General features: G+C 53.0%; 3 protein-coding genes across 7 annotated transcripts in view; 2 read left to right on the forward strand and 1 right to left on the reverse strand.

Moving 5' to 3' along the window:
- MYRF (myelin regulatory factor) overlaps window positions 1-15,751 on the forward strand; it is a 65,416-nt gene extending 49,665 nt beyond the window's left edge. For 2 of the 4 annotated variants that reach the window (XM_049820305.1, XM_049820306.1), the window contains exons 12-27: window positions 637-837; window positions 1,527-1,635; window positions 2,205-2,314; window positions 3,777-3,937; window positions 4,462-4,534; window positions 4,842-4,930; window positions 5,137-5,205; window positions 5,900-5,980; window positions 7,863-7,948; window positions 8,185-8,346; window positions 9,206-9,499; window positions 10,088-10,175; window positions 10,519-10,593; window positions 10,730-10,832; window positions 11,289-11,363; window positions 11,624-15,751. In XM_049820305.1, the coding sequence (XP_049676262.1) occupies window positions 637-837; window positions 1,527-1,635; window positions 2,205-2,314; window positions 3,777-3,937; window positions 4,462-4,534; window positions 4,842-4,930; window positions 5,137-5,205; window positions 5,900-5,980; window positions 7,863-7,948; window positions 8,185-8,346; window positions 9,206-9,499; window positions 10,088-10,175; window positions 10,519-10,593; window positions 10,730-10,832; window positions 11,289-11,363; window positions 11,624-11,710 (1,863 nt within the window). In that variant the 3' untranslated portion in view covers window positions 11,711-15,751. The remainder of the gene's footprint in view (window positions 1-636; window positions 838-1,526; window positions 1,636-2,204; window positions 2,315-3,776; window positions 3,938-4,461; window positions 4,535-4,841; window positions 4,931-5,136; window positions 5,206-5,899; window positions 5,981-7,862; window positions 7,949-8,184; window positions 8,347-9,205; window positions 9,500-10,087; window positions 10,176-10,518; window positions 10,594-10,729; window positions 10,833-11,288; window positions 11,364-11,623) is intronic. The other 2 variants (XM_049820308.1, XM_049820307.1) reach the window with 2 other exon arrangements.
- Window positions 15,752-16,761: 1,010 nt separating this feature from the next.
- Window positions 16,762-17,855, reverse strand: TMEM258 (transmembrane protein 258). Of its 2 annotated transcripts, none has more exons than XR_007508512.1 (4): window positions 17,776-17,853; window positions 17,571-17,680; window positions 17,287-17,474; window positions 16,762-16,907 (listed from the first exon to the last, which is right to left on the reverse strand). XR_007508512.1 is itself a non-coding variant. In XM_049820410.1 (4 exons), exons 1-3 carry the CDS (start codon window positions 17,776-17,778, stop codon window positions 17,348-17,350), a joined length of 240 nt encoding a protein of 79 aa, XP_049676367.1. In that variant the 5' UTR covers window positions 17,779-17,855; the 3' UTR covers window positions 16,762-16,907; window positions 17,301-17,347. The 2 variants fall into 2 exon arrangements, 1 of the variants encoding a protein (XP_049676367.1); XM_049820410.1 differs by having other exon boundaries at window positions 17,301-17,474; window positions 17,776-17,855.
- A 77-nt stretch (window positions 17,856-17,932) lies between these two features.
- FEN1 (flap structure-specific endonuclease 1) lies at window positions 17,933-21,268 on the forward strand. The gene is made up of 2 exons (XM_049820368.1): window positions 17,933-17,975; window positions 19,146-21,268. Exon 2 carries the CDS (start codon window positions 19,147-19,149, stop codon window positions 20,293-20,295), a length of 1,149 nt encoding a protein of 382 aa, XP_049676325.1. The 5' UTR covers window positions 17,933-17,975; window position 19,146; the 3' UTR covers window positions 20,296-21,268.
- The last annotated feature ends 2,573 nt before the right edge of the window (window positions 21,269-23,841 follow it).

A 23,841-nucleotide genomic window follows, 5' to 3' on the forward strand; every position in this document is an offset into this window, starting at 1 on the left:
CCGCCTTGCTTTGTGCTGCGGCAAAGCTCTGTCTCGCACCTCCGTGGCCTTGCTTGTCCTTTGCTGGCTCTGCCCAACTCCCTGCTGTCCCTCCTGCGAGGCTGGGGCTGCCACAGCTCAGCCTGAAGGTCTTCCTAGGGCTGTAATTCAGTGTGCTGCAGGCTGGAGAGGGCTTCTGTGCCAGGATCTCGTGACCTGGACTGTTCATCCCAAAAGCCCCCTCCCGCTTCTCAGGGTACCTGGGTGAACGTGCTCCAGTTTTAGCTGAGATCTTCCCCATCCCCGTTTCCCTTCCGTGGAGCAAGGACGCTGCTGTGCTTCTGCTTACGCCGAGCTTGGTTTCGCGGCTGTTTCCCACTCACGCTAAAGGGGATGGCACACTGCTGCAGGAGGGTGCCCGGCACCATCCGGGCCACTGCAGCGGTGTGGGGCTCTCTGATGCCCATCTGTTGCCCCTGGCTTCTCCTGCTATATAGTCCCTCTGCAACGCGCATAGAGGGAATGGTCTGTGGGGCTCTCCTGACATCCTCACTCTGTCTGCATCTCAGAGTGCCTCTGCCCAGCAGCACTGCAGTGTTTCTCCCTCTGGTCTTGCTACTCCTGCTTCTCAGTCCCCACTACCCTGTCTCTCTGCAGGCCTCCAACCCTGGCCAGTTTGAGAGTGACAGCGATGTGCTCTGGCAGCGGGCACAGCTCCCTGATACTGTTTTTCACCACGGTCGGGTTGGCATCAACACGGACCGCCCCGATGAAGCCCTCGTGGTCCATGGCAATGTGAAAGTCATGGGTTCGCTGATGCACCCTTCAGATGTCCGAGTGAAGGAGGACATCCAGGAGGTAAGAGCCAAGCAAACCAGGGTAGGTTTGCGGTGATCAGGGGTCTGAAGAGGTACCACAGAAAGTGTGAGTGTCCTTGTGAACCTGTTTCGGCTGCTGATTTTGGCATAGTCCTTACGGGCAACCTGAGCTCCTCTTGACCAGATGGGAAATGCCTTGGTAGTCTGTCTGTCCCTGTCTGTCCCAAACACAGCCTGTCCGCCGTGTCTTAGGGAATATTGACTCTTCCACTGTTAGCCAGAACTAGCAAACACAGAAGTTACAAACCTGGAAACAGGTCAGTATATCAGATAGCACGCTGGGGCTTGCCAGAGCCTGAGTGAGAGGCTCAGCTCTGCTCTGAGGTCCTTTCAGCTGGATGTCCCTGTCCAGAAAAGCTGGGTACAATCATGTCTCATATTTATGAGAACTGCCTCGGTCCTGTGCCTGGCTGTGCAATGGGACTCAGCCTCCGCCTGGCTTCACTACCCAAGGAAGTTGTCCAGTGACAAGAACTGGAGATTAACCCCAGTGCAAATGCTGTTCGTCCCAGTGCCTGGTCTGAGCAGGGTTCAGGGCTGTCTCACGAAGTGCTGTCTCACAAAGGTATTACCATGAGCCATAGTGGGTTTTGCTGCTTGGAGTCAGTGTCGTGGGAACTTAAGAAGCAACACCCCGCTTAGGAGTTGCACGTGTCTGTTTTGTCCCAGGTGGACACCACAGAGCAGCTGAAGAGGATCTCCCGTATGCGGCTAGTACACTACAACTACAAGCCCGAGTTTGCGGCCACAGTGGGCATTGACAACACCTCCGAGACAGGTACGGACCCTGCGTCACACCGCGGTGACCTTGCGTCTGCAGTGCTGGACCTCGCGTTCTGCAACCTACAGCGGCTTTTGTTCGTGGTGCCGAAGCGGCACTGCCCTGCCTTCGCTGGCAGCTGTACCCAGCCCTGCCCGGGGACAGCCCCCCAGGCATGGGATAGGAAAAAGGGGGCTTCTCACCAGCTGAAGTTTAGGCATCTAATGAAATTCCCTCTTTAGTGAGCAGGAGAGAACACAGTACTTCCCGCAGGTGGCTTATAGGGCTTCTGTGATAAGGCTTCTCCAGGGGTACAGCTACACACTGCAGCGGGGTGATGTCCACATCATCTGGGAACCAGCCTTGTCTGAACAGCCTCTGCTCTTCTGTTGCTGAGCCTGTATGGGGCCATGGGGCCTCCGACGAGCTCTGCCTGGTCCTGCACAGGCTGGGGTGAAGGGAGGACAGCCCTTGGGTCGTCCCCAGTGAACAGGGTTCCTGCCGATGACCGTGTGGGCCGGAGAAAGAGCTGTGGCCGGAGGAGCCCTGCCCAGACCACCTTGACCCACTGTGCTGTTTCCACATAGGTGTCATTGCTCAGGAGGTAAAGGAGATCCTCCCTGAAGCTGTGAAGGACACCGGGGACCTGGTCTTTTCCAATGGGAAGACCCTGGAGAACTTCCTGGTGGTGAACAAGGTCAGTGGCAGCCCAAAGGGGCAGGAGGGGCTGGGAAGCTGTCGAACCTGGCTCGAGGGAGTTGCAGAGCTGAAAATGGAAGAGGGAAATTGTGATGCCTGGGAAATGTTTCTAAGCCAACGCCACCCATATGAGTTGCAGACCTGGCTGGTCTTTCAGATGTCAGGAGCGGCCCTGGGTGGACGGCAGACATCAGCAGGGAGGAACTAGCCTGATGTTGGTGAAAGTTGGCAGCATCTCCCGCAGGAAGGGCTCCTTGTTGGCAGCCTCCTGTAGGGAGGCTCTTAGTCATAATCTCTCCTTGCTGGATAAGATAAGGTGGTTATGTCAAGATAACCCAGAGCACCTGGCTGCCTGACCTCTCCGTAACCTGTGGCAGCATGTTTGCTGCTCTGGGCTTCAAGGGGACAGCCTCCTTGTAGCATACTTCAAGGGGACAGCCTCCCAGAGCTGCCAGCTCTCTCCTGCATCACACTGTCCAGAGTAGGAATGGCCAGGACTGACCTTAGTGCCTTGTTTCTCCTTTGTGGAAGCCTAGATCCCTGCAGTTACATCACCAGCTAGCAGTAGCTGTGAGCGTGACCTTTTCTGTCCCATCTGCACGTGGCCAGGCCGTCGCTGTCCTTCGTTTCTCTGTACAGCCCTCCAACAGGAGCTGGTGCACGCTGCAGAACAGTCTGTCGCAGCAAGCTGTGTGGTCTGCTCTAGCTGAGCTCCCCAAAGAGGCATCTTCCCAGTGCTACAAATTATCCATGGTGTCCAAGATGCTCTGAGCATAGTGCTGGACCAGCACACCAGGGACATGTTTTGCCTTAGGGAGCTCTGTACGGAGAAGTGGTGTGGCAGAGCCCGAGGGCGGATAAGGGGCAGGGGCGATACCACAGCGCCGGCAGCAGTACCTGGGATGTGGCTGCAGTTGTGCCGGAGGGAGATGCTTGTGCTGGAATACCCTGCCTTTACCAGAGGGGTTGCAGGAGGAAGGTTGCTCTCCAGAGGCTTCTGGATTTGGGCTCTCCATTGGTCTGGATCAACTGTCTGTTGGATAATGCTGCCAAATAACTCCAGCAGCTTGCACTGTAGAGCGAGGGGCAGAGAAGGCGTAGCTGGAGAGCATCGCTTACGTGATTTGACCAAGGGCTCCTGATGAAGATGGGGACTTTGTGTCTGTCCTTTGTGACTGAGGAGGACTCTTTGGATTAGCACCAGCAGGACACCTCGGGGATCCTGCACCAACATTTATTGTTTTGATTGGGTTTGAAGAGGGTATCTCTTTGTTCTCGTATCCAGGGGCTGTAGAGATCTAGATGCACGGTGTTGGATGATTCCCTACCCCAGAGCTGGGTGTTGTGTAGCCTTTCCCCTGTGGCAGGGCATGGGAGAGCAGTCAGGGTGGCCAGATCCACAGGAGCAGGAATGCCTCCACGTGCCAGGCCACTCAGACTGCCAACCTGTTCCCTGGCAGGAGCGCATCTTCATGGAGAACGTGGGAGCCGTGAAGGAGCTGTGCAAACTGACAGACAACCTGGAGACCCGCATCGATGAGCTGGAGAGGTGGAGTCACAAGCTGGCCAAGCTCAAGCGGCTGGACAGCATGAAGTCAACCGTGAGCTCTGGGGCATTCAGGTATGGGCATACTGAGGGCATGGGAGCCAGAAGGGATGTCTTCTTTTGAGCCCAGGCAGCCCTGAGTGACAGCTTGGTTTGGGAAAGGGGAGATGGGGAGGAGCGGTGGGGCGTTGGCAGTTGTCATTTGGCCTGGGGTAGATTCAAGGAGCTGAGATTGGTGAGGCAGGTCTGGCACACACATACCAACAGCCTGCTCTTAGACAAGCCCAAAAATCCCAGTACAAAATTATCTCCACGTTTCCCTAGAGCGAGTGAGTGACTTTTTCAGGGCAAAGAGTTTCTCATGCTTCCAAAATCATCATCCTGACCCTGGTCAGCTTATGCAGGTTTGGGGGCAGAATTCAGGCTCCCTGGGCAAAGGACCAGCACTGCACCTACCCCCAAGCAGATGAAGTGACAAGGGTTTGTGACTGTCATGCCACAGAGATTTCTCCCCCAGCAGAGAATCACATTTTTGCCTGGGAATCGCTCCGAGTGCTGTCCCTGCACAGCTCAGCTCCATTCCTCCTTTCTCCTTGCAGCCAAACAGGAAGCCAGTTCAGCCGTGCGGGAAGCATGCCCCACAAAAAGAGGCCCCACAAAGTAGCCGGCAAGGTAAGAGACTGCTCCCGAAGGAGCAACGCTGTGCAGGGGAAGGTGGCCTCTCTGGGAACAGTCGTCTGCGTGGTGCTCCTGTGTTTTCTTACACATGCTGCAGAGGGAGTGACCCTGTCTGCTCCCATTTCCATGATCTCTCCTTCCTTTTTGTCCATGCCTAACGAAGACGTTTATGTCTTCTGCCCTGAGGGGATTCAGGGCTTGCAGGGGAACTGGAAGAGAGCTTGGGATGGACTGGGTGAGATCGGCGTGAGGCCGGAGCGGTAAGGAGTCCTGAGCTGATCTTGGATTTTTACTCTTGCAGTCGCCGTCGGTTGTCCCAGAACAGGCGTGCATCAGCCAGCGCTTCCTGCAGGGCACCATCATTGCCCTGGTCATCATCATGGCATTCAGGTGAGACCGCAAGCCCAGGCTGCCGCTCCTCCACTGTCTCGCTCCAGCTCATCGGTTTGGCCCATGCCATCCGTGGGGCGTGTAGTGAGGGGCTGCGGACCTACGGCTTCTTTCATGGGCTGAAATCCCTTGGAAGCAGATCAGTACTGTGACACGTCCCTTGGCCCGTGCCCGTCCTCAGCCTGTGCCTCTCTCTTTCTTTCCAGCGTGGTGTCCATGTCCACACTCTATGTGCTGAGCTTGCGCAGTGAAGAGGACCTTGTGGATATCGACGGGTAGGTATTTCTGGGCTCTGTGGGAGGCATGTGGTGACCCCAGGGGAGTCGGAAACGCAAAAAGCAGCCACTGTGGGGTTATTGAAGACAGTTCCAGTGAGTCATGCTGTAAAGCCAACCAAATGCATCCATACATCCAAGTCTGATGTCAGTTAAATTATCTGGAGCAAAAAGTGAGGAACAGAGAAGAAAAAGAAAATACCCTGTTGTTTGGCTACTCACATAGCCACTCGTGGCCAGTCTGAATGTTCTTTGGAAGCCTCTTCAGCTGCACTAAAACAGAGTCATCCCACTGATTGCAGTGGGGCTAGACCAGTCTGTACTAGGCAAGAGTTTTCCTCTGCAGACAGTGTCCTTAGTGTAGAGAGAGCATTGAGGGAACAGCCTGAACTCAGCAAGCGTGCACATGGGCAGCCTGTGCTAGGCATTCAGTTTTGGCACACTTGACTCCTTTGGGAGCTTGCGTTACCAGATAATGAGTCTCTTTTTCTCTCTCTCTTCTCCCTGTCCTATTTCTCTCCCTCCCGTTCTGGTTACATCTCTCATCCAACCCATTTTCTTTCCACTTTGTCTTTTATTTTCCCATTCTTGTCTTTTCATTTCCATTATCTTCCATATCCTTTTTCATTCCCCCCTGTCCTCCTCATCTCTACCGACCTGCCTTTTCTTCCCGTCTCCCTTCACTGCCCTGTAGCTCTTTTGCTGTGCCCACTGCCTGTCTCCTGGCCCTCTTTCGGCACAGGGGTCCTGGGGTCCCGGTCGCTCTATGTCCACGGTATGTTACTGTTTCATTATACTGTTATTTAATTGCTGCATCCCTTCTCTCAATTCCTCTTCTTTCTTCCATCTGCACCACAGAAGACCAAGAATCTTAAGCAAAATTGAAAGCAAAGGAAGAGATATGAATATACCTCAGCAAGTGGGATGCCAGGAGGAAGGATTATGGACCCCATCAGGAAGGGGAAATTAGGATTAGGAGATTGAAGAACCAAGTAATCAAAGGCTAAATAAAGAAATTACATACTCCAGGTAGAGCAGGAGCAGACAGTCTGAAAGGAGTGGAGGGAGTATGTAAAAAGAATGAAGACTTTGAAGAATTAGCCAAAGAGATGTTCCTACCCTCTCTTCATATGCCAGTAGCTTTATTGTGGAGGGTCACTCAAGTACAGGACAGCTTACTGTGCAAAAGAGGGACAGAAGAAAACCCTAAATTATTTCTTTTTATGAGCCATCACCCCTGGGAATGTTTGGAAAGGTACTGACACCAGGAAGGCTGGCTGAGTCGCTCATTAGGTACAGACCTGTAAAGCACCTCAGTTAATGGGATCTGCAGGGCTGCTGCAAAATAATTCCCTTAAAAGGAAAAGAGGCCCTACCTGTTTATCAGCACCCTTTGAACAAAACACTGCATAAAGAGCGGTGGAAGGCACAATTAATTTATTCTTTTATGAACTCCACATCAGAGTGTTTCACACGAAGCTATTAAAAAAGTTATTGCTTGTGGAATGCAAGATAAAGCTATGCATGGTAAGTGTTGATGAGGCAGTGGAGGAACATGAGGGGCAGGGGTCGTTTTTTGGCTGGGATGAAGGTTAGCTCCAGAGGCTGGTGCCCACATTCCCTCCAGGAGACTGGCATTGTGTCTCCTTTCACCAGAAAAAGAAATACATGTAATAAGATAAGTTGTGCGGGTGACAAAGTGGTATTTTGATTTCTCTAAATGAATGAAAGCTCCGTTTATCTTTGAGAAACTTTGAGCAATGCTAAGGGGACAGGCAAGACAGGGGTACAGGACAAGCAAAATGTGGGATGGCTAAAACTGAACTGCTCCTGTGCCTGGGCAGGGTCTGGACAGGTAAAATCTTGAACATCTTTGTTAGGAACTCAGTAAAAATTTCTGCTCAGTGGACAGCTACAGTGTATGAAGGCAAGACCCTTGGTTTATCCCACATCTCTGTAGGCGGTAGCTGGTGCCCAGAAGTGGTGTTGCTCCGGGCTCCCGTGCAGACAGGGGAATAAAACAGCACCAGGCAGCGGTTCCTCCGCTTTCACATCTGCCTTACCCTCGCGAGATGCCTGTGGTGTCCTCAGCTCAGATCTTAGTAGCTTCAGTGAAATAACTGAAATTATGTGGGATGAATCTGGGTGGGATTGTTCGTATTTCTAAAAAACAAGGTGAGGAACAGTCTGTCTCCGAGAGATAAGGGGCACCTCCCTTAGGGAATGGTGAATGCTTGGAGCCCCTTATAGCCTAACGTGTTAAGACCCGAGCACATAAATCCACCCCAGAGATCACTGTTGGAAATGAAGTCCACTGCGTACACCCTGTTCCAGCGAGCATCAAGGGAGCACGGCTGGTGTCCTCTGAACCAGCTGGGACTCATCCCTGCCAGACGTGGGACTGCCACAGGGTCTGCTGTGGCATTTCCTAGCTCTCCTTGCTGTCTTCACGGCTTGCGCGCCTCTCTCCTGCCTTGCCTTTCCCAGATCACTCTAGTCTCTGCTCCTCCTCACCCTTGCGCTCTCCACGTCTGCTCTTGCTTCGTGTACCTGGTCCCATCACTCCACTCACTGCTACAGCCGCTTCTCTCTTCACGTACAAGTGACACTGTTGTACCCTGTGGTAGAGGTTTTCACCGTATTTTCCTGCATTTCAGGTCAAGCCAGAACTTTGATAAAACGCAGATGGTGCGATCCACGGCTGCGTCGGACGGAGCCAGCGGCAGGACCCCCACGCACCAGGGTAGGTCGCAGCAGGGCAGGGGGCCTGGCAGACACACACGACGATGGGTTGTGGGGCAGGGTGATGAACGTGGCTGCTCCTCCGTGCCAGGGGCTGGCTGGCACTGTGCTGTCTTTATGCTGGGAGGTCCAAGGGCTCTGGTTTTCTGGAAGGGATGCCAGGGCTGCTTGGTGCCGCTCCTGTTAGGTGCCTCTCCCCTTGACTTACTCCACATGTCCCTGCTGTTTGCCCTGCAGTCACAGAGGACACGCATGACATATTCTTCGGCTTACCTGGTCACAGCGTGCTAGCCTGCTTCAGCCCGCCGTGTTTCTCCACGTGCTGCTCTGCTGCTCCCACCAACGTCTCCTCTGTTGCCCTCTCTGAGACCAGCCCCACTCATGCCACTAACCGGACAGGTAAGTACCAGCCCAGGCACCCAGGAGGTGCTGGAACAACACCGAGGTCTGTCTCACCATTGCGTCACCTCATATCCCCAGCCCCGTCTCACCTCGTGTCTTACCTCTGCACGTTACGAAAAGGACGTGCAGCCTGCCCTTCAAAATGTGCCTGGTTTCCTCCGCACCCACTGCCCGGCTTGAGAGCTGCTCCAGCAGGCAGCTGCGGGGCAAAGTGGGTCTGCCAGGCTGTGAACAGCCTTTGCTGCCCGCGTGGCATGGTTCAGACATCCATGATCATGCTGCCAGGTGTATGTGGGGGCTGGAAAGACTTTGGAGCTGCCTGCTTTGCCAGCACAAAGTCACGAGAGGCTATGCCAGGCTGGCCAGCGTGCCTGAGCAGCCGTACCTTGCAGTCTGACCTCATTCCTCTGTTTGCTTTGAGCAGGGTTCTGGCAGGCCGGGAGGTGTGCTGCCTCTTGGCTGCCCAAGCTGGGCTTTTGCAAGCTCGCTTGCTCCGTCATCGTCGCTGTTGCAGGAGGAACAGCACCCCGGGCAGTCGCTGCAGAGCCATGACACCCCTGGAGTCATGCCTTAATCTTGCCTTAAACACTGTACCCTACCTGAGCACAGGGCTGTGCCCCCTCTTTGTGCTCACAGCCTGCTCTAGCTTCCCTTTGCTGCGAGGATCCCTCCAGCCCCTTCAGGCACAGAGGCTGGGAAGCCTCAGCTGCTCCCAGCGGGGTAATATGGGAGGTGACATGGGGACAGGACAAACCCAGAACTGGGTAGCTGTTCTCTCTGCAGCGGTCCCAGAGGTCCGGAGTGCTGCCAGCCTCTCCCTGCCTCAGCGTAACCTTTCTCTCCCTTTTCTTCACAGACCAAAGTCAGACCTCACTCCTGCCAGTGACAAATATCAAAGCCAAATCCAGGGGCATCACTGGGAAAGCGACCTCCTACACCAAGTGGCCAAAGACACCTGACAGGTCTCAGAGCTTCGGCAGCCCCAATGCCAGCCCCTCCTCCCCCTTCACCCACATCCAGGGCAAATCCAAGTACATCTCCAACCTCTCGCTCTCCCGCAGCAACTCCCCGCTGGGGCAGGCCCGGCAGCAGCGCAGCATCAAGCAGCCGGTGAGCGAGTGGCCCCGCACGGAGGATCCCGGCACAGATGGTAGGTGGACCCTATCTTCTTCCCTCCCTGCAGCGGCACTGGGGTCCTGGGTTCTCTCCTGGGGTGTCTTCAACCAGCTGGGTCTCATCCGTCCCCCACAGCTCTCGCTGTGTCCCTGTCCTGCAGGTTGTTTGCCCCCAGCTCTCCCAGCACAGCCAGGTTCAACCTCCAGCCCTGCCCTTCCTCCCCCATGCTGCCCTACACTTTCTGGCCATATTAGCTCATTGCTAGTTCCCTCCTGAGGCTGCTGTACCGGCATCTCCGTTCTTAGCCCCCATCTGGGCTTGCTCGGCCATTTCTAAATGAGATCCAGTGGAAGAAATGCACAGATTCAGTCATGCTGGCAGCAGAGAGAAAGGAGTGTTGATGACCAGCCATTGGCAGAGTCTGGGGCACCCCTTCTCCTGGCTCTCCATGCCTGGACATGGTGTTAGCGCAGTCTTGCAGCAATCTGACCCCCTCTCTGACGACAGGGTGATGAGGAAAGGTGGTCTCAGTGCCAGGCGTCCCTTTCTAGCCCTTCTCACTCAGGGTAACCCAGCTGCCATCCTTTCGCTGTTCCTAAATAGTCAGTTCTCCCACCCGCAGGGCCAAGCCCAGTGCTGCACTCCGTCCGGATCGTGGAGATCAATATGGCCATCCAGACCCAGTACTGCGCAGCCGCCGACGCATGCAGGTGAGTGAGGCGAGGCCGGCTGCCGGCACTTTGGTGGCAGCAGCACTGTGGGAGCTCCTGGGGAAGCAGCAGCAGATGAGCAGCTCCTGGAGCCTTGGGCCGTTTCCTGCCATCACCCCAAGGGAGCCCATGCTGCTCCTTGGGCAGAGGAGCTGGGGCTCCAAGTCCTTCGCTCAGAGTGCAGGAAGATTGTATTTGGTGATGAGCTCATCCTTGGGAACTAGCCTGGGAAGCCCTCCCTTCTGAAGTCTGGGTCCAACAGAGACTTTGGGTCCTGTCCTGGCCATCTCACAGCTGCCTTGAAATGCTGTGCTGAGGTCCAGTGCTCTCTCTGTGTCCCTAGGGCTGGAAACTTCACCTACCGCATCCCTGTCAACCAGCTCACAGCAGTGAACACCAACCTGACCCTGGAGATGAAGTGAGTGGACAGGGCTCATCTCTTAGGTGTTTCGGTACCCCTGAAGTCAGCCGGACGCTGTGCCGTGTGGCCACGGTGTCTCCTGCCTGAGCTGGGGAAGAGATAGCAGGGTCTTAACTGTGTCTTGTCTCCCCAGCTCCTCCTCCGCTGTGTCCATCTTCCTTTGTGGCCTCGTCTCCAGTGACCCCTGCCAGGATGCCGCGAGCAGGAACAGCTCCACTGATGCGACAGATGCACAGGTAGGGAGGGAGGGTACGACTCACAAAATCCTCACGCCTTCTGTCACCCCAGCACAACGCTGATCCCTCCAGAAGGGACTACAGCTGCCTGGGACGGGCAGCACAGGAGTTGCTCGAGGGAATTTGTGCTCAAACATAGCCGTACTCTGCACTGGCGATTGTCAACGACCCTCAGACATCCCCGCAACCCCAACAGGGAGGTGTCTGTAAACCTGATACTTGTGGTCACTCACATGAAATCATCCCACCCGACCCATGTCCGGAGCCTGCCTCAGACCCTTCTTACCCCCGAGTGCCTCCTTGCCCCTCTCGGTCCAGCTCGATTGCTAACCCTGGAGAGGTTGCTCCTCCACTCGACAGCGCAGGGTTGTGTGGCTCCTTGCCAGTCTGGGCTGGGAGAACATCCCCTGATGCTCAGCCCCGATCTCATCCCAACTATTCTACTTTCTTCCCCAGGAAACAACGCACCGTTGGCCTCTTGTGATGATGTCTTTCCGGGAGTTTACCTACCACTTCAGAGTAGCACAGCCTGTGAGTACCAGCAGCTGCTTTGTCCTTCCTCTTGTCCAGGGCTGAGCGGCAGAAGAGCATTGGGACCGTGGCAGGTTTAGCAGCCACGTTGCGCTGAGAGCCTTCCACAGTCCTCTCCATCGTGGCCGCTGCCTTCCACAGTTACATGGGTAGTGGGGGGATGATTTTTCTCTGCCCCAGCACGTAATTCAGACACAATTCCCCCCTCGGAGCATGCGTCCTACCCCTCTCTGTAAGGTCTTTTTCTCGCTCTCTCACAGGGCCAAGCCAACTGCAGCACTGCTCCCGAGCAGATGGGACACCTTTTCACTGACTATTATTTTCAGTTCTACTGGCTCTGTGAGTGAGTCCTGGCAGCACCAGTGCCCTCTGGTTGGAGAGAGGAGGGGGACTGGTGACACTGGGGAGACTCCTGTACACCCTCCTCCACTAGCCCCCAGCCCCACCTTACCCCCATCTCCCGCATGGGGCGTGGAGCTGGTTTGGTTGTGGCTGGTGACGCAGGCACTGAAGCACAGCACACGCAGAACATAGGACCTAAGCCACAGGAACACAACCGGCCCTGTGGTACCTCCTGGGCTCACCTCACACCAACTCCCACCATCCCACGCCGCCCCGACCATCTCTCTCCTTCCCTTACGGGGACGCTTGTGTCCTCCGCCGCTTCTCCCTCCCCTTGCAACACTGGATTTGAAAGCATTACACTGAACTGAACGTGGACGGGTCTGCCACATCCCAGAGTGCGGATGGGAGCTCCATCCTGTACTGGCCCCGAGGTCTCAGATGTGCCACGTCAGTTCTTCACAACACTGGAATTGCTCGACACTGGAGCCCTTTCCAAGAGCGAAACGCTGGAGTTTGGCCTGGAAAGGAAGGCTGTGCCTGGACGTACTGGAAGTCGTACACTGGAGTTGCTGTTCCTTCTAGTTGGCCCAGGGCCATCCCCCGCAGCCCCACTCCACAGAACCCCCCCCGAGACCCCAGGACCCGCAAACGGACTGTCCTCTGTGGACAAGAGAAGGTGCAGCTTCAACATTTACCCTGCCTGTCCCCCTCCTCGCTGTACTCTTTAACTTTCACCGTATCCAGGTCTGGATGGATAAACTCAAGAACCCCACTAAAGATGCTGCTGAGGCTGTGCCCAGGCCAAACCATGCGTGGGGACACTTGCCATCAACCCACGGGAGAAAAATTACCGTGAGTCACCTGCATTAAGTGTCATGGGACCTGGTGGTTGTTTTTTTTCATTTGGCAGCGGCTTGCGGCCTCTCGCAGTGTGTGTGGAGCTGCCTGGTCAGCTCTCAAGTCAACGTGGCCACCTCTGCCCAGATGTGCAGAAGTGAGACCACTGGCAAAGCCCGGTACGCCCTGCAGAGCAAGGCTGAGTCACTGGGGACGTGTGACGTGGCTTCGCTGCACGCCCTGGCTAACGGACCTCTGCCAGGCACTGAAGAGGCAGATCCTCTCCCACAAAACGGGGAATGGCAGCGACTGTGGGCCCTTGCTGTCACTGTTCTTGGAAAGCAGTTATGTTGAGTGTATTTTGGGTATTTTACTGTTACAAGTTCTTAACTTGCTAAACTACTGAATTTATTTTTTTTTTTTAAGCCGTATAAAAATGGGTCTCTTAATTCTGTCCCTATTGAGCTACGCGTGTCTCGAAGAGGAAACCAAAGGGGGCCACTGCTAAGCTCCACATTAAAGCTTGACTGCTACAGCGGTGCTGGGACATGTCAGACTGACTGACCAGCGCGCCATCCTCCTCCCCGTCCTGCTCCAGCACCTCTTGCTAAAAAGGAGACATCTGCGTTCCTGGAGGCTGAGCCACCACCAGGTTCTTGTGTCTGAGATGCATTTCTCTTAAGGAAAGAGCAGCCACTGCTGGGGAAGGGCAGTGAGGGGGAAACGCCACTCACCAGTTCTGAAGCACACGCTAAAGCTGGCTTCAGAGAAGAGCACGCCTTGCTGCCCTACCACTGGACGTAGGCAACTCGAACCAAACTGGTTTTGGGAAACTGCATCAGGATCTGGCTGCTGCGTTTTGTTGCCTTCAGTGGAGATGGATGCAGCGATCCCTCCCTTTGCCAGCTTCAGGCCGTGTTGTTACCAGCACTGCGGAGTCTGTGGCTGGCTCCGCTGCTCCAGAGAAACAAGCTGCAAAGACACTTTTTTTATCCAGATAGGTGGTTCCTGTGCACATCTCGTGGGACACTACGTGGCCTTCTCCCCCCAGTCTGAGGAGCAGTTTTATCTCCTCAGAACTTATTTCTGAGCTTGTCCCAGCAAAGCAGCCGCAGGCCTGTAATTCCCTGCGAGGTCGCTAGGAGTTGGCATCTCTGCCAGGCAAGGCTCGCTCTTTGTAGGGCAGTTTTGAGGTCAGGTCTTCATTCTTACTGTATGCCTACAGGCAGCAAACACTTAACTATACATTGGTGATGCTCTCCAGTTACTAAAATGCACTGAAGCCTGGGCAGGCAGGAACCCATAGGTGAGCAGGCAATGCCAGGCAGCCAAGCAGGAGTGAAGCTAGGGGACTACCAGATTTTGGGGAGCTCAGCGGGAAAACCAGAGGTCTCTTGTGCTACACACAAGCAGGTCAGCTCCATGCTCAGCAGGATTCTCTGTTTCTCCCTGCAACTGGGAAGGAAACCCTCCGAAGTAGCTCTCCAGCGAGGCTGCTCGGCACTCTTCCCTCTACCTGCCCTGAGCTTTTTTGCTTGGCCTTAAACTTGGAAGTTACTTTCTTGGCAGCTTTTATTCTCCACTTGGCAATCAGTGGTCCAGTCTGGCAAGTCCTTATTCAGGTGAGTGATGCCACATGCTCTTCCATATCTGCTCAGCTGAGAGGCAGCCTTCTCAGCCCTGCCATTTTCCCTTGTATTGTCAAGCTGGGCTAGATGCCTGCGTGCTCGTTTAGCCCCCGAAGAGGTAACGAGCAGTGTTGTGAGGGCCAGAGCTGAAAGCACTGCCTGCAATCACCACCACCAATCCACCCCCTCGCTGGTGGTCCTGACCGAGGTCTGCCGAGACCCACGAGTCCATCTCGCCCCACTGCAGGGAAAACCACTCCTGGAGGGGAGGAATCAATCAATCACTAGAAACGTGCTAGCAGCAGTGGCCCAAGAGGAGATGGAGTCTCTCAGGTGTCCCTGCGATGCTTAGCCATGGGGTTTACGAGGGCCCCTGGCAAACCAAGTGCCTAAGGGCTACAGGAACATCTCTAGTGCCTTTTTCTGCTGATAGGACTGCATGAGGGAACCGTGGTTTCCCACACATGCGTAAAATGCTGCGTGCCTCAAAGACAGTGGCCAGTTAGCTTAAGAACGGAGACGAGGCAACACCTAAAGTGCAAAGGCCGGCCCTACCCACGTACAGCTGTTTCACAGCAGAGCAGCAGCGGGCTGACGGCAATCCCTGGTATCAAAAGAGGAGAGGGATTCAGAATGCAGTTTTTAGCATCTTATATCACAAATAATAGTATCTTTTGTCTTAAAGTATATCACAAAGCGTATGCCAGTTCCACCAGCCACTGCACAGCAAGGCAGAATCCAGCTCAAAAGGGTTTTTTAATTATTAAAGGGTCACAGGATTGCTTCCAAGCCCACAGAAACAGCTGTTTGCGTAGACTCCCCCCAAGGTGTCTCTGCCCTAACTGAAGACATGTTCCCCATCCCCAATCAGTAACAAGAGAGTTAACAATCAGGCCTTTCCCTGCATGAGACGGAGGGAGCTCTGAGCCGACGTCTCCAGCTGTACAGCTTGGGGAAAAACCCTCTCCTTCCGCTGGAAACGAGACGCTTCATCTCTCTAGACATTCTTGGCAGGAAGGAAGACAAGTGTGGAAAGGAGGCCACTTGCCAAAGTTTGGCTGTTTCAGAGTTTGTTTCAAAAGCAAATTCACAAAAATTCTGTCCTACTGTTAGAGCTTAAAGCCTGTAAATAGAGACTATGCCACCACTGCAAGAATTAAGAAAAAAGTAAAGCACTAATTTGTTTGGTTTAAATGTTGCTGTCACAGCTTTAATCACTGTATATTGCCAGCAAGTCTGTAGAGTTGCATTCTTAGCAGGTATTATTGATTATCGGTTTTTATTTGTGGGGAACAAGCGTGGTTTCCCTCCTTTCTTTCTGATTTATATTTATATTTTGCTGAATTTGAGTGCTGAGTCTCCGGATTCCCCACTTTTTTGTTTGGCTTATTTAGACTTTGTTTTATGCTGGAGGTAAATATGCCCATATAAATAAATATATAAATACTGCTTTGTATCCAAGGACGGCTCCTGGCGCATTCCTCCCTTGCTATGAAATAACAGTCTTTCAGTTCAGTAGCTATAAAACTGCTTCCCAAAAGATGGAGGAACCCCCATGTCATTAATCAGCGGGAGTTTCCAGACATGCCCGTGCAGGGTCTGGTCAGGGTCAGAACAGCCCCAGCCTGTGGATGCTCACTGCAACATAGCGTGCTTTTGAACAGATATAAAAAAAGAGCTCGTTGCTCACGACTCGGAGGTCAGAGCCAGATCCAGAGGCATCCGCAGAGGGAAAGCTTCCTTCCCAAACAGGAAATTAGGGCTTTAAATCTGTAAGCTACCTGTTGAATTTCTGATTTTGAAATCTAATTGCTTTGAAAGCTGGGCTACAAATTCAAAGCTACCTATAAAAATAGTTACACATGCCATAAACAAACTGTTTTATAGGCAATTCACTACTTAACCGAAGGGCACATCCAGCTACAAGATTATTCTGTCCTGTAATTCTCAAGCGTTCCCTCCCAACACCTCATTTCCCACAAACACCGCTTGTGTCACCCACTGTGGTGCCCACCAGCCAAGCAGTATTCTTGCTTTGCAACCTGAGGAGCCGCATCGGCGCATTACCTGGGAACCCTGGCCAGAGACTGCTCCGCAAGCGCCATTTCACCCAGGCCAAACGGTACACGAACCCAGCCACAGCCGCCATCCGCGTGCCTCAGGAGCACGGAGCCTGGCTGAAGAGCAGGACTGGGCATTTCTATCAGCTCCATTTCTAGCGCAGGAGGTCCCCAGCATGTGCTGCTGATGGTAAGCGAAGCAGCTCGGAGCAGTCCCTGCCCCTCTCCTCTGTGCTGCTGAACCACAAAGCTGCTGGCTCAGGATGAGAACGGGCACAGCCTTCCAGAAAGAGGGTGAGGGGATATAAAGGTTGAGGGATATAAAAGCAGGCTTATGAAGAAGAAGGAAGCATTTATATTCTAGGGTCTAGCAGCACAGCTCTGGAAGTCTATGATAAACACTGGACCCATCCCAAGGCACGTGGCCTTGGGTCTTGTGCCAATATCAAAGTGGTTTGGAAAAGCCAGGTTAAAAAAAAAAAAAAAAAAAAAAAAAAGGCACCTAAAAGACAAACTGTGAGTCCAAAGGCAGGTGCATCACAGAGCCAGTTTTATTCAGGTTTGGTTTGTTCGGCTGGCAGAAGTCACTCGACAAAAGCACAGCCCACACCTGACACAAGCTTTGTTGTTGAAGTATAAAAGAAATACAAAAGACTTTCCGCAGGGCTTCCCACCTAGAACCAAATGAGAGATGAAGGAGGTCAGTGAGACAGCATTCCCCAGGGCCAGACTCTGCTGCTACTAAAGCCCCAGAGCACAGGACAATACCCAGCACGTGAGATTCCTTACTGCCTCAAACGGGGACGAAGGCCAGTTCTGCCTGCAGTTAACAGATGGGCACAGAAGCCATCTCCAGCTAAGTTAGCAAACAGCTGCTTTGCAGCTGGCAGCAGCTGCCACGCTTCAGCCCAAAGGCTGCTGCTAGGATGAGGGCACAGCCTTTTGCACCTCCTAACTCTGCCCGTGAAGAAAAGTGTGTTTTGTAAAGACTGGGGGTGACAGGGCTACATTTCCAGGACCCCCCCCGAACCCAGACACAGGCAGAGTTGAGACCTTGGGGAGCTTACAGCCATAGGGATCGACAAGGTGGTACCGGTGCTCCTCCGCCCGGGCCTCAGACGTAAATACCGACCCACAGCAGCAGGAAGAGGACGCCGAAGCCCATGAAGAGCGAAGCCACCAGCGAGATCAACAGCTCCTTGTAGATGTCCCGCGTGTACTTGGTAGAAGTCACCTCGTAGCTGCAGCCCGGGGGTTAAGGCGATAACAGAGGCAGAGCAAGGTGAGGGAACCCCCCACCCCGCTCCCCGGTCCCCCGACCCCCAGCCCGGGGATACACGAAGAACCAGGCGGTGAAGAACATGCCGATGGCCAGCAGCACCACGGTGAGGTGCGGGAAAACGGCCGGGTTTACCGGGCTGGTGTATCTGCTCATCGCCTCCAGCTCCTGCGGGGAGACGGTAGAAGGGTAAGGACATCGCTGGGGGACGGGGCTGGGACGGGACTGGCTCCCGACCCCTCACGGCGGCCCCGGCCCCTCACCATGGCGCCCGGTTCCCGCTCCGCTCCGACACGTCGCCGGTGCTCCCCGCTCCGCTGCCGCCGGAAGCGGAAGGAGAGAGCGAGGGGGATGCCGGGATAGGTGGGGCGGAGCGAGCGGGAGCCGCTCGCTATTGGTTCCGCCGAGCTCCCGGCGGGCATTGCGGCGGAGCGCGGGAGCGGTGGCGGGATCGAGCTGAGGGGTAATGGCGGCCCGGGAGGCTGAGGCGGATCTAGGGGAGGGATAATGGCGGTCGGAGAGGCTGAGGCGGGTCTAGGGGGGGGGGGGATAATGGCAGCCAGAGAGGCTGAGGTGGGATTAGGGACGGGGATAATGGCGGCTGGAGCAGGCTGAGGTGGGCCGGGGGCGGGATAATGGCGGCTGAGGTTAGCCTGGGAGGGAGATAATGGCGACTACGGCAAGCTGAGGCGGGCCTGGAGGGGGGATAATGGCGGCTGGAGCAGGCTGAGGCGGGCCTGGAGGGGGGATAATGGCGGCTGGAGCAGGCTGAGGCGGGCCTGGGGGCTGATAATGGCGGCTGGGGCAGACTGGGGTGAGAAGGGGGGGATAATGGCAGCTGGGGAAGGCTGAGCTGAGAAGGTGGGGGGGGGGGGGGGATAATGGCGGCCGGAGAGGCTGAGGCGGGCCTGGGGGGGATAATGGAGGCTGGGGTAAGCTGAGGCGGGCTTGGGGGGTGATAATAGCGGCTGGGACAGGCTGAGGTGTGCCGGGGGGGGGGAGATAATGGCCACTGAGGCTGGCCTGGGGTGCGTGGCTGCGGGCTGGGAGAAGCCACAGCGGAAAGAGGGGGTGATGGTGAGGTTGTGATTAGAAGAGAAGGATGATGGCAGGCTCTGAGGAGGGGGGGGGGGGGTAGGAAGGGCAGGCCCGGCGAGACCAAGGTGGGAAGAGGGTGATAATGGAAGGAGGAGGAGGTAATGGTGTGCTGGGGGAGGAGGAGGGGTTAATGGCAGACCTGGGGAGGCTGCGGCCAGAAGTAATAGTGGGTAGGGGGGTAATGGTGGAGCCAGGAAACAGGGAGGTGAGAATGGAGGGGATAATGGGACCTGGCTGGTTATAATGGTGGGGCTGGGCTGGGAGAGACTGAGGTCAGAAGTGGGGATAATGGTATGGTGGGGGTGTAATGGTGAGTAGGGCAATAATGGTGGGCTGAGGGAGGCTGAGGCTGGAAGTGGGGTAACGGCAGCCAATGGAGGCTGCAGCCCATGGGGTAACGGTTTGCAAGGGAAGCAGCCACCTCCCTTTGGTCATCCGTGCTTAGGGTGTATGCTGCCCCCACAGCCCAGCTGTTAACCCCTGGTACCGTGCATGTGCAGAGGCTGATCCCAACATCCCCTTTTCTGTTCCCCAGGATGGGAATCCATGGCCTGGCCAAGCTTATTGCCGATGTGGCTCCTGGCGCCATCCGGGAGAATGACATCAAGTCTTACTTTGGCCGGAAGGTCGCTATAGATGCCTCCATGAGCATCTACCAGTTCCTGATCGCCGTGCGGCAGGGAGCTGAAGTCCTTCAGAACGAGGAGGGCGAGACCACAAGCCACCTGATGGGCATGTTCTACCGGACCATCCGCATGGTGGAGAACGGCATCAAGCCAGTTTACGTCTTTGACGGCAAGCCCCCGCAGCTGAAGTCGGGGGAGCTGGCAAAGCGGACTGAGCGCCGGGCTGAGGCTGAGAAACACCTGCAGGAGGCTCAGGAGGCCGGAGAGGAGACCAACATTGAGAAATACAGCAAGAGGCTGGTCAAGGTAACCCAGCAGCACACCGATGAGTGCAAGAAGTTACTAACACTGATGGGCATCCCCTATGTGGAGGCGCCGGGGGAGGCCGAAGCCAGCTGCGCTACCTTGGTGAAGGCTGGGAAGGTCTATGCAGCTGCCACAGAAGATATGGATTGCCTGACCTTCGGCAGTCCCGTCCTGATGCGGCACCTTACTGCCAGCGAGACAAAGAAGCTGCCCATCCAGGAGTTTCACCTGAACCGTATTCTGCAGGATCTAGATCTGACCTGGGAACAGTTTGTGGATCTGTGTATCCTTCTGGGCTGTGACTACTGCGAGAGCATCCGTGGCATTGGGCCCAAGCGTGCTGTTGAGCTCATCAAGGAGCACAAAACCATTGAGAAGATAATTCAGCAGATAGACACCAAGAAGTACCCTCTGCCTGAGAACTGGTTGCACAAAGAGGCCCAGAAGCTTTTTCTAGAGCCTGATGTGGTCAACCCCGACTCTGTTGAGCTGAAGTGGACCGAGCCAAATGAAGAGCAGCTCGTCCAGTTCATGTGCGGGGAAAAGCAGTTCAATGAGGAGCGGATCCGCAACGGGGTCAAGAGGCTGAGCAAAAGCCGGCAGGGCAGCACGCAGGGCCGGCTGGACGACTTCTTCAAGGTGACGGGCTCTATCACGTCAGCCAAGCGCAAAGAGCCAGAGACCAAGGGGTCAGCAAAGAAGAAAGCCAAGACCAACAACACCGCAGCCGCAAAGACCAAAAAGGGAAAATAGCCAGACTGTCCCACCACAAACCCCTGTGATGGGGTTTTGTGCTCAACCAGGAATTTTAGGCTAATAACAAATGGTCGTCTTTCTGTCCTGCGTGTTAGTACTAGGAAGGATGCTGCTAAAGTGCTTCCCAACAAGGCTAGGTTAGTGAATCGAATAAGCGTCTTCCTGCGCAGCAGTAGTAACATATGAGGCTAGGAGAGAGCTGAAACCACCACAGCGTTGGGGGGGGTTGGAGGGCTGAGGAACCAGGGAGTTGTATTCAGCAGCAGCGTTCATCAGTTTGAGACTTTTGATGAGGAGACAACAGGAGGTCATACCCAGGCTGTGGAGTTAAAGGGAGGCACTGATCACAAACACCCGCTCTGATTTAAGAAATAAAAAGTTGAACGGCTAGCGACCGAGAACTGGGTACAAAAAATAAAGAGAGATTTCTGCCTGACACAATCCATCCAAAAAGAGGGAGGTGCAAGCAGCAGAGGCTGAAGGAAAAACTGGGGAGATGTGAATGGACGGCATGCTGGATCTGGGAAGAAGACATGAAATAATGAGGTAAACTTCCCTTGAACGAGGGTTCGGTAATGGTTTTTCCTTACCTTATTGCAGTCACTTTTCTTTGTTTAAAAAAAAAAAAAAAAAATTGTAATCCCAATTCCAGCAAAGTTCTGGCCTGCTCATAGTGCATAAACTGAGGACAAGCTGAGCTGAGACTGCAGATCTCCAAGCCTGAATTTTGCTGCTAGGTTCTGTTTCGTGTTTAAAAAGAAAAATGTCAATAAACCTAGAATGAAATCCTGTTCACTCCCTGATTTCATGAGGCATCCTTCCATGTTGTACACACAGAGACAGGTCCTAGACTAAGAAGAAAAAAGATAGTGCCTCTTTTTTTTTTATTTTATTTTATTCTGTATTTTGCATAGTCTTTTCCTCTTACTTGTCAAAGCTATGTGCTGGGTTTTGTTTTCAGAATAAAATTTATACATAAATACAATGTTTCTCATTCTCTGGAGGGATGCCTTAAGCTTTGTTGCTGAGGGCTGCACAGGTAAAGAAAAATACCAGTTCTTAGAGGGATACCTCTTAGTGACAACAGCCAACAAATCAAGCACAGGCCTGAATATAGAAAATTCAAGTTTTAATTCTGATGTTAACAGTGGCTTTTGGATGCTTTGTAGACATTGAAGATCTGTGGGTCAACTCTGCCAAGTTATAAAATAAGAAGCTAGGCTTGTTTGACAGAGAATTCCATGAACATTGCTAAAATAATCCTGATTTTTAAGCCATCTCAGAAATTTTCTTAAATGTAGTGTAAACAGCAGCAGCGAGTGCTGCGCCGGGAGCTTCCTGCGTTGGATGTCCTGCCTGGTTGCAACTTGCTATGCGTGTGGGAAGGGGCACCTCGAGCAGAGCACCCAAAGTTTACACGTCTGCTCTGAGCTGGTGGTTTTCACAGGGTCTCTGCTTAACTGTAATTCCAAGCTGGAGATATTTTGGCAAGAGGAAGCCTCAGTGCTTCAAACGAGGGCAGCTCTTGCTGGTGTGCTTTGGGATGGACAGCTCTGCTCTCCACAAGTGTCAGTGCAGCTGTCACTTCTCCCATCAAGTTACTTGCAGAATCTGCACCCAGAAAGCCAGAAAAGTGCTACAGGGAAAAATCAGATTTTAAAATCAACACAAGGGGTGATGTTTTATCACCTATTCTGCATAGTTATGTATTTAATAAGGCTTCTATCTGCAAGTATTTGTGCTTCCAACCCTGAATCCTTGTTACCTCTTGTGGCTCAGTGACAAGTTTTTTTCCTTCAGCTGGAAAAACCTGCTCAGACAGTTTAAGCAACTTCTAAACAGCCTCTTGCTGGTTTTTCTTTTCTATTGGAGAAGTGGAGCCCAGTCCCAAGTTCTTAGTGTAGTTTTCCCAGGAGGCTCTAAGGGACAGCCTTGCTGGGCAGGTTAGTTTGAAAGCCTGGCTCTTCTGGGATTATTTTAGTGTCTGCCACATCCTGCTTCCTCCATCCTTCCTCTTCCTCTCCTGCCTTCCTCCTCCCATGTGCCTGCCACCCCCATTACCTTCCATCCAGATTTACTTGGTCACCAGGTAAGTTATCCCTACACTGTTATAATACAGAGGAGGCCATACTACTGATACAATAGCTATATATAGTAGGCTATGTTGTATATTGTAGGCTATACAGTAGGCTATACAGTATTACATTACACAAGTAGACTACTATGAGTTTTAAATGATGAAGATAATAAACACATTTTAAATGATAAGTATGTGTAGAAAGCTATCAGAGAAAATTGATTGAAATGTTTTTTCCTGTGGTGTTGCTGAGATCTGTTACCTTTAACTGATACTCACCTGGTAGTCATAGTGGTTCAGACATTTTATCTACCTGGATTTCATTACTTAATTATGTTACTTAGTTTCAAAATGCAGTAAAGACAAAGAACTGGGATTGTGTGTTCTCTTAAATGTTTCAATCCTTAATTTTTCCTAACAGGAGCTTCTTAATTAAATGCTCCTATTTTATCTTAATACCTTCATTGTGACCATGTGGAAAGGTACAGTGAAATGGTTTTGTGGCAAGGGAATGAAAGATGATTAAAAAAATAATAATATTTGGAAGTAAGTGTCAGAAAAATGCTTATAGCAAGGAAGTAAACTAAACAGCAGGAAGGAGAAATTGCAGGCTTGCTGTCTTCAACCTGACCCTGGTCTCCATAACTGGTTGCGGAGTCCATCCTGCCCGCTTCTTGCTGACCTGAACAGCATTTAGTTCATCACATAATTATGTATCACGTTATTACGATGCCAAGAATAGTTCAAGGAATAAAACCAACTGCCTTTTCACATACCTTTAATTTACTTAAAGGAACACAATGGTAAAGTTTGCTGCCTACCGTTTTCTCAAGGGATGCACACAGAGACCTTTCAATGAATATAATTTCTCTAATGAACCTCAGGTAAAATCATAAGCATGATTACCCTGATTACAGAAATACAGTCTGGTCTTTGTACACTTGGCTTGTGCTCTTACACTGAAGTACACATTACGCTTTGTACCTTTGGGTTGGAAGCACATCTCTGCCTCCGTGGCTTTCCTTGGGGTGTTTTGCATAGGATGCAGCTGCAATGGTGATCTCCAGGCGCAGAAGCGATCAGCTTGAGAAATCAGGTTTTTTCTAACTCAGAGCCGTAAAAACTGTTAAACACACAGAGAGAGAAAGCGATTTATGTGCACATTAGACTTCGCTTTTGGCACTCGCGCTTTCAACTACCTTAAACTGTAGAGTTTATGTGAAGCTCTAAACTTGCACGGTCCAAACAGGAGAATAAATTCCAAACCCCAGCATCCCATTAAACATTATTTAGCACACTCCCATGGCTTCTTTCTCACCTGTGGCTCAGCACAGATGAAAACTTCCCTTGCCTCCACATCAGCACTGAGCAAAAAAAGGTTAATGAGCCTTGCACAGTTAGCTAGGGGTGGGCAGGACCCAAGCCCAAACTTCTTCCAGACTCTTCTAAGAGTTTCTAACAATCCC

This window comes from Accipiter gentilis, chromosome 17, assembly GCF_929443795.1.
Source record: "Accipiter gentilis chromosome 17, bAccGen1.1, whole genome shotgun sequence".
In the NCBI taxonomy this organism is placed as follows: Eukaryota; Metazoa; Chordata; class Aves; order Accipitriformes; family Accipitridae; genus Astur; species Astur gentilis.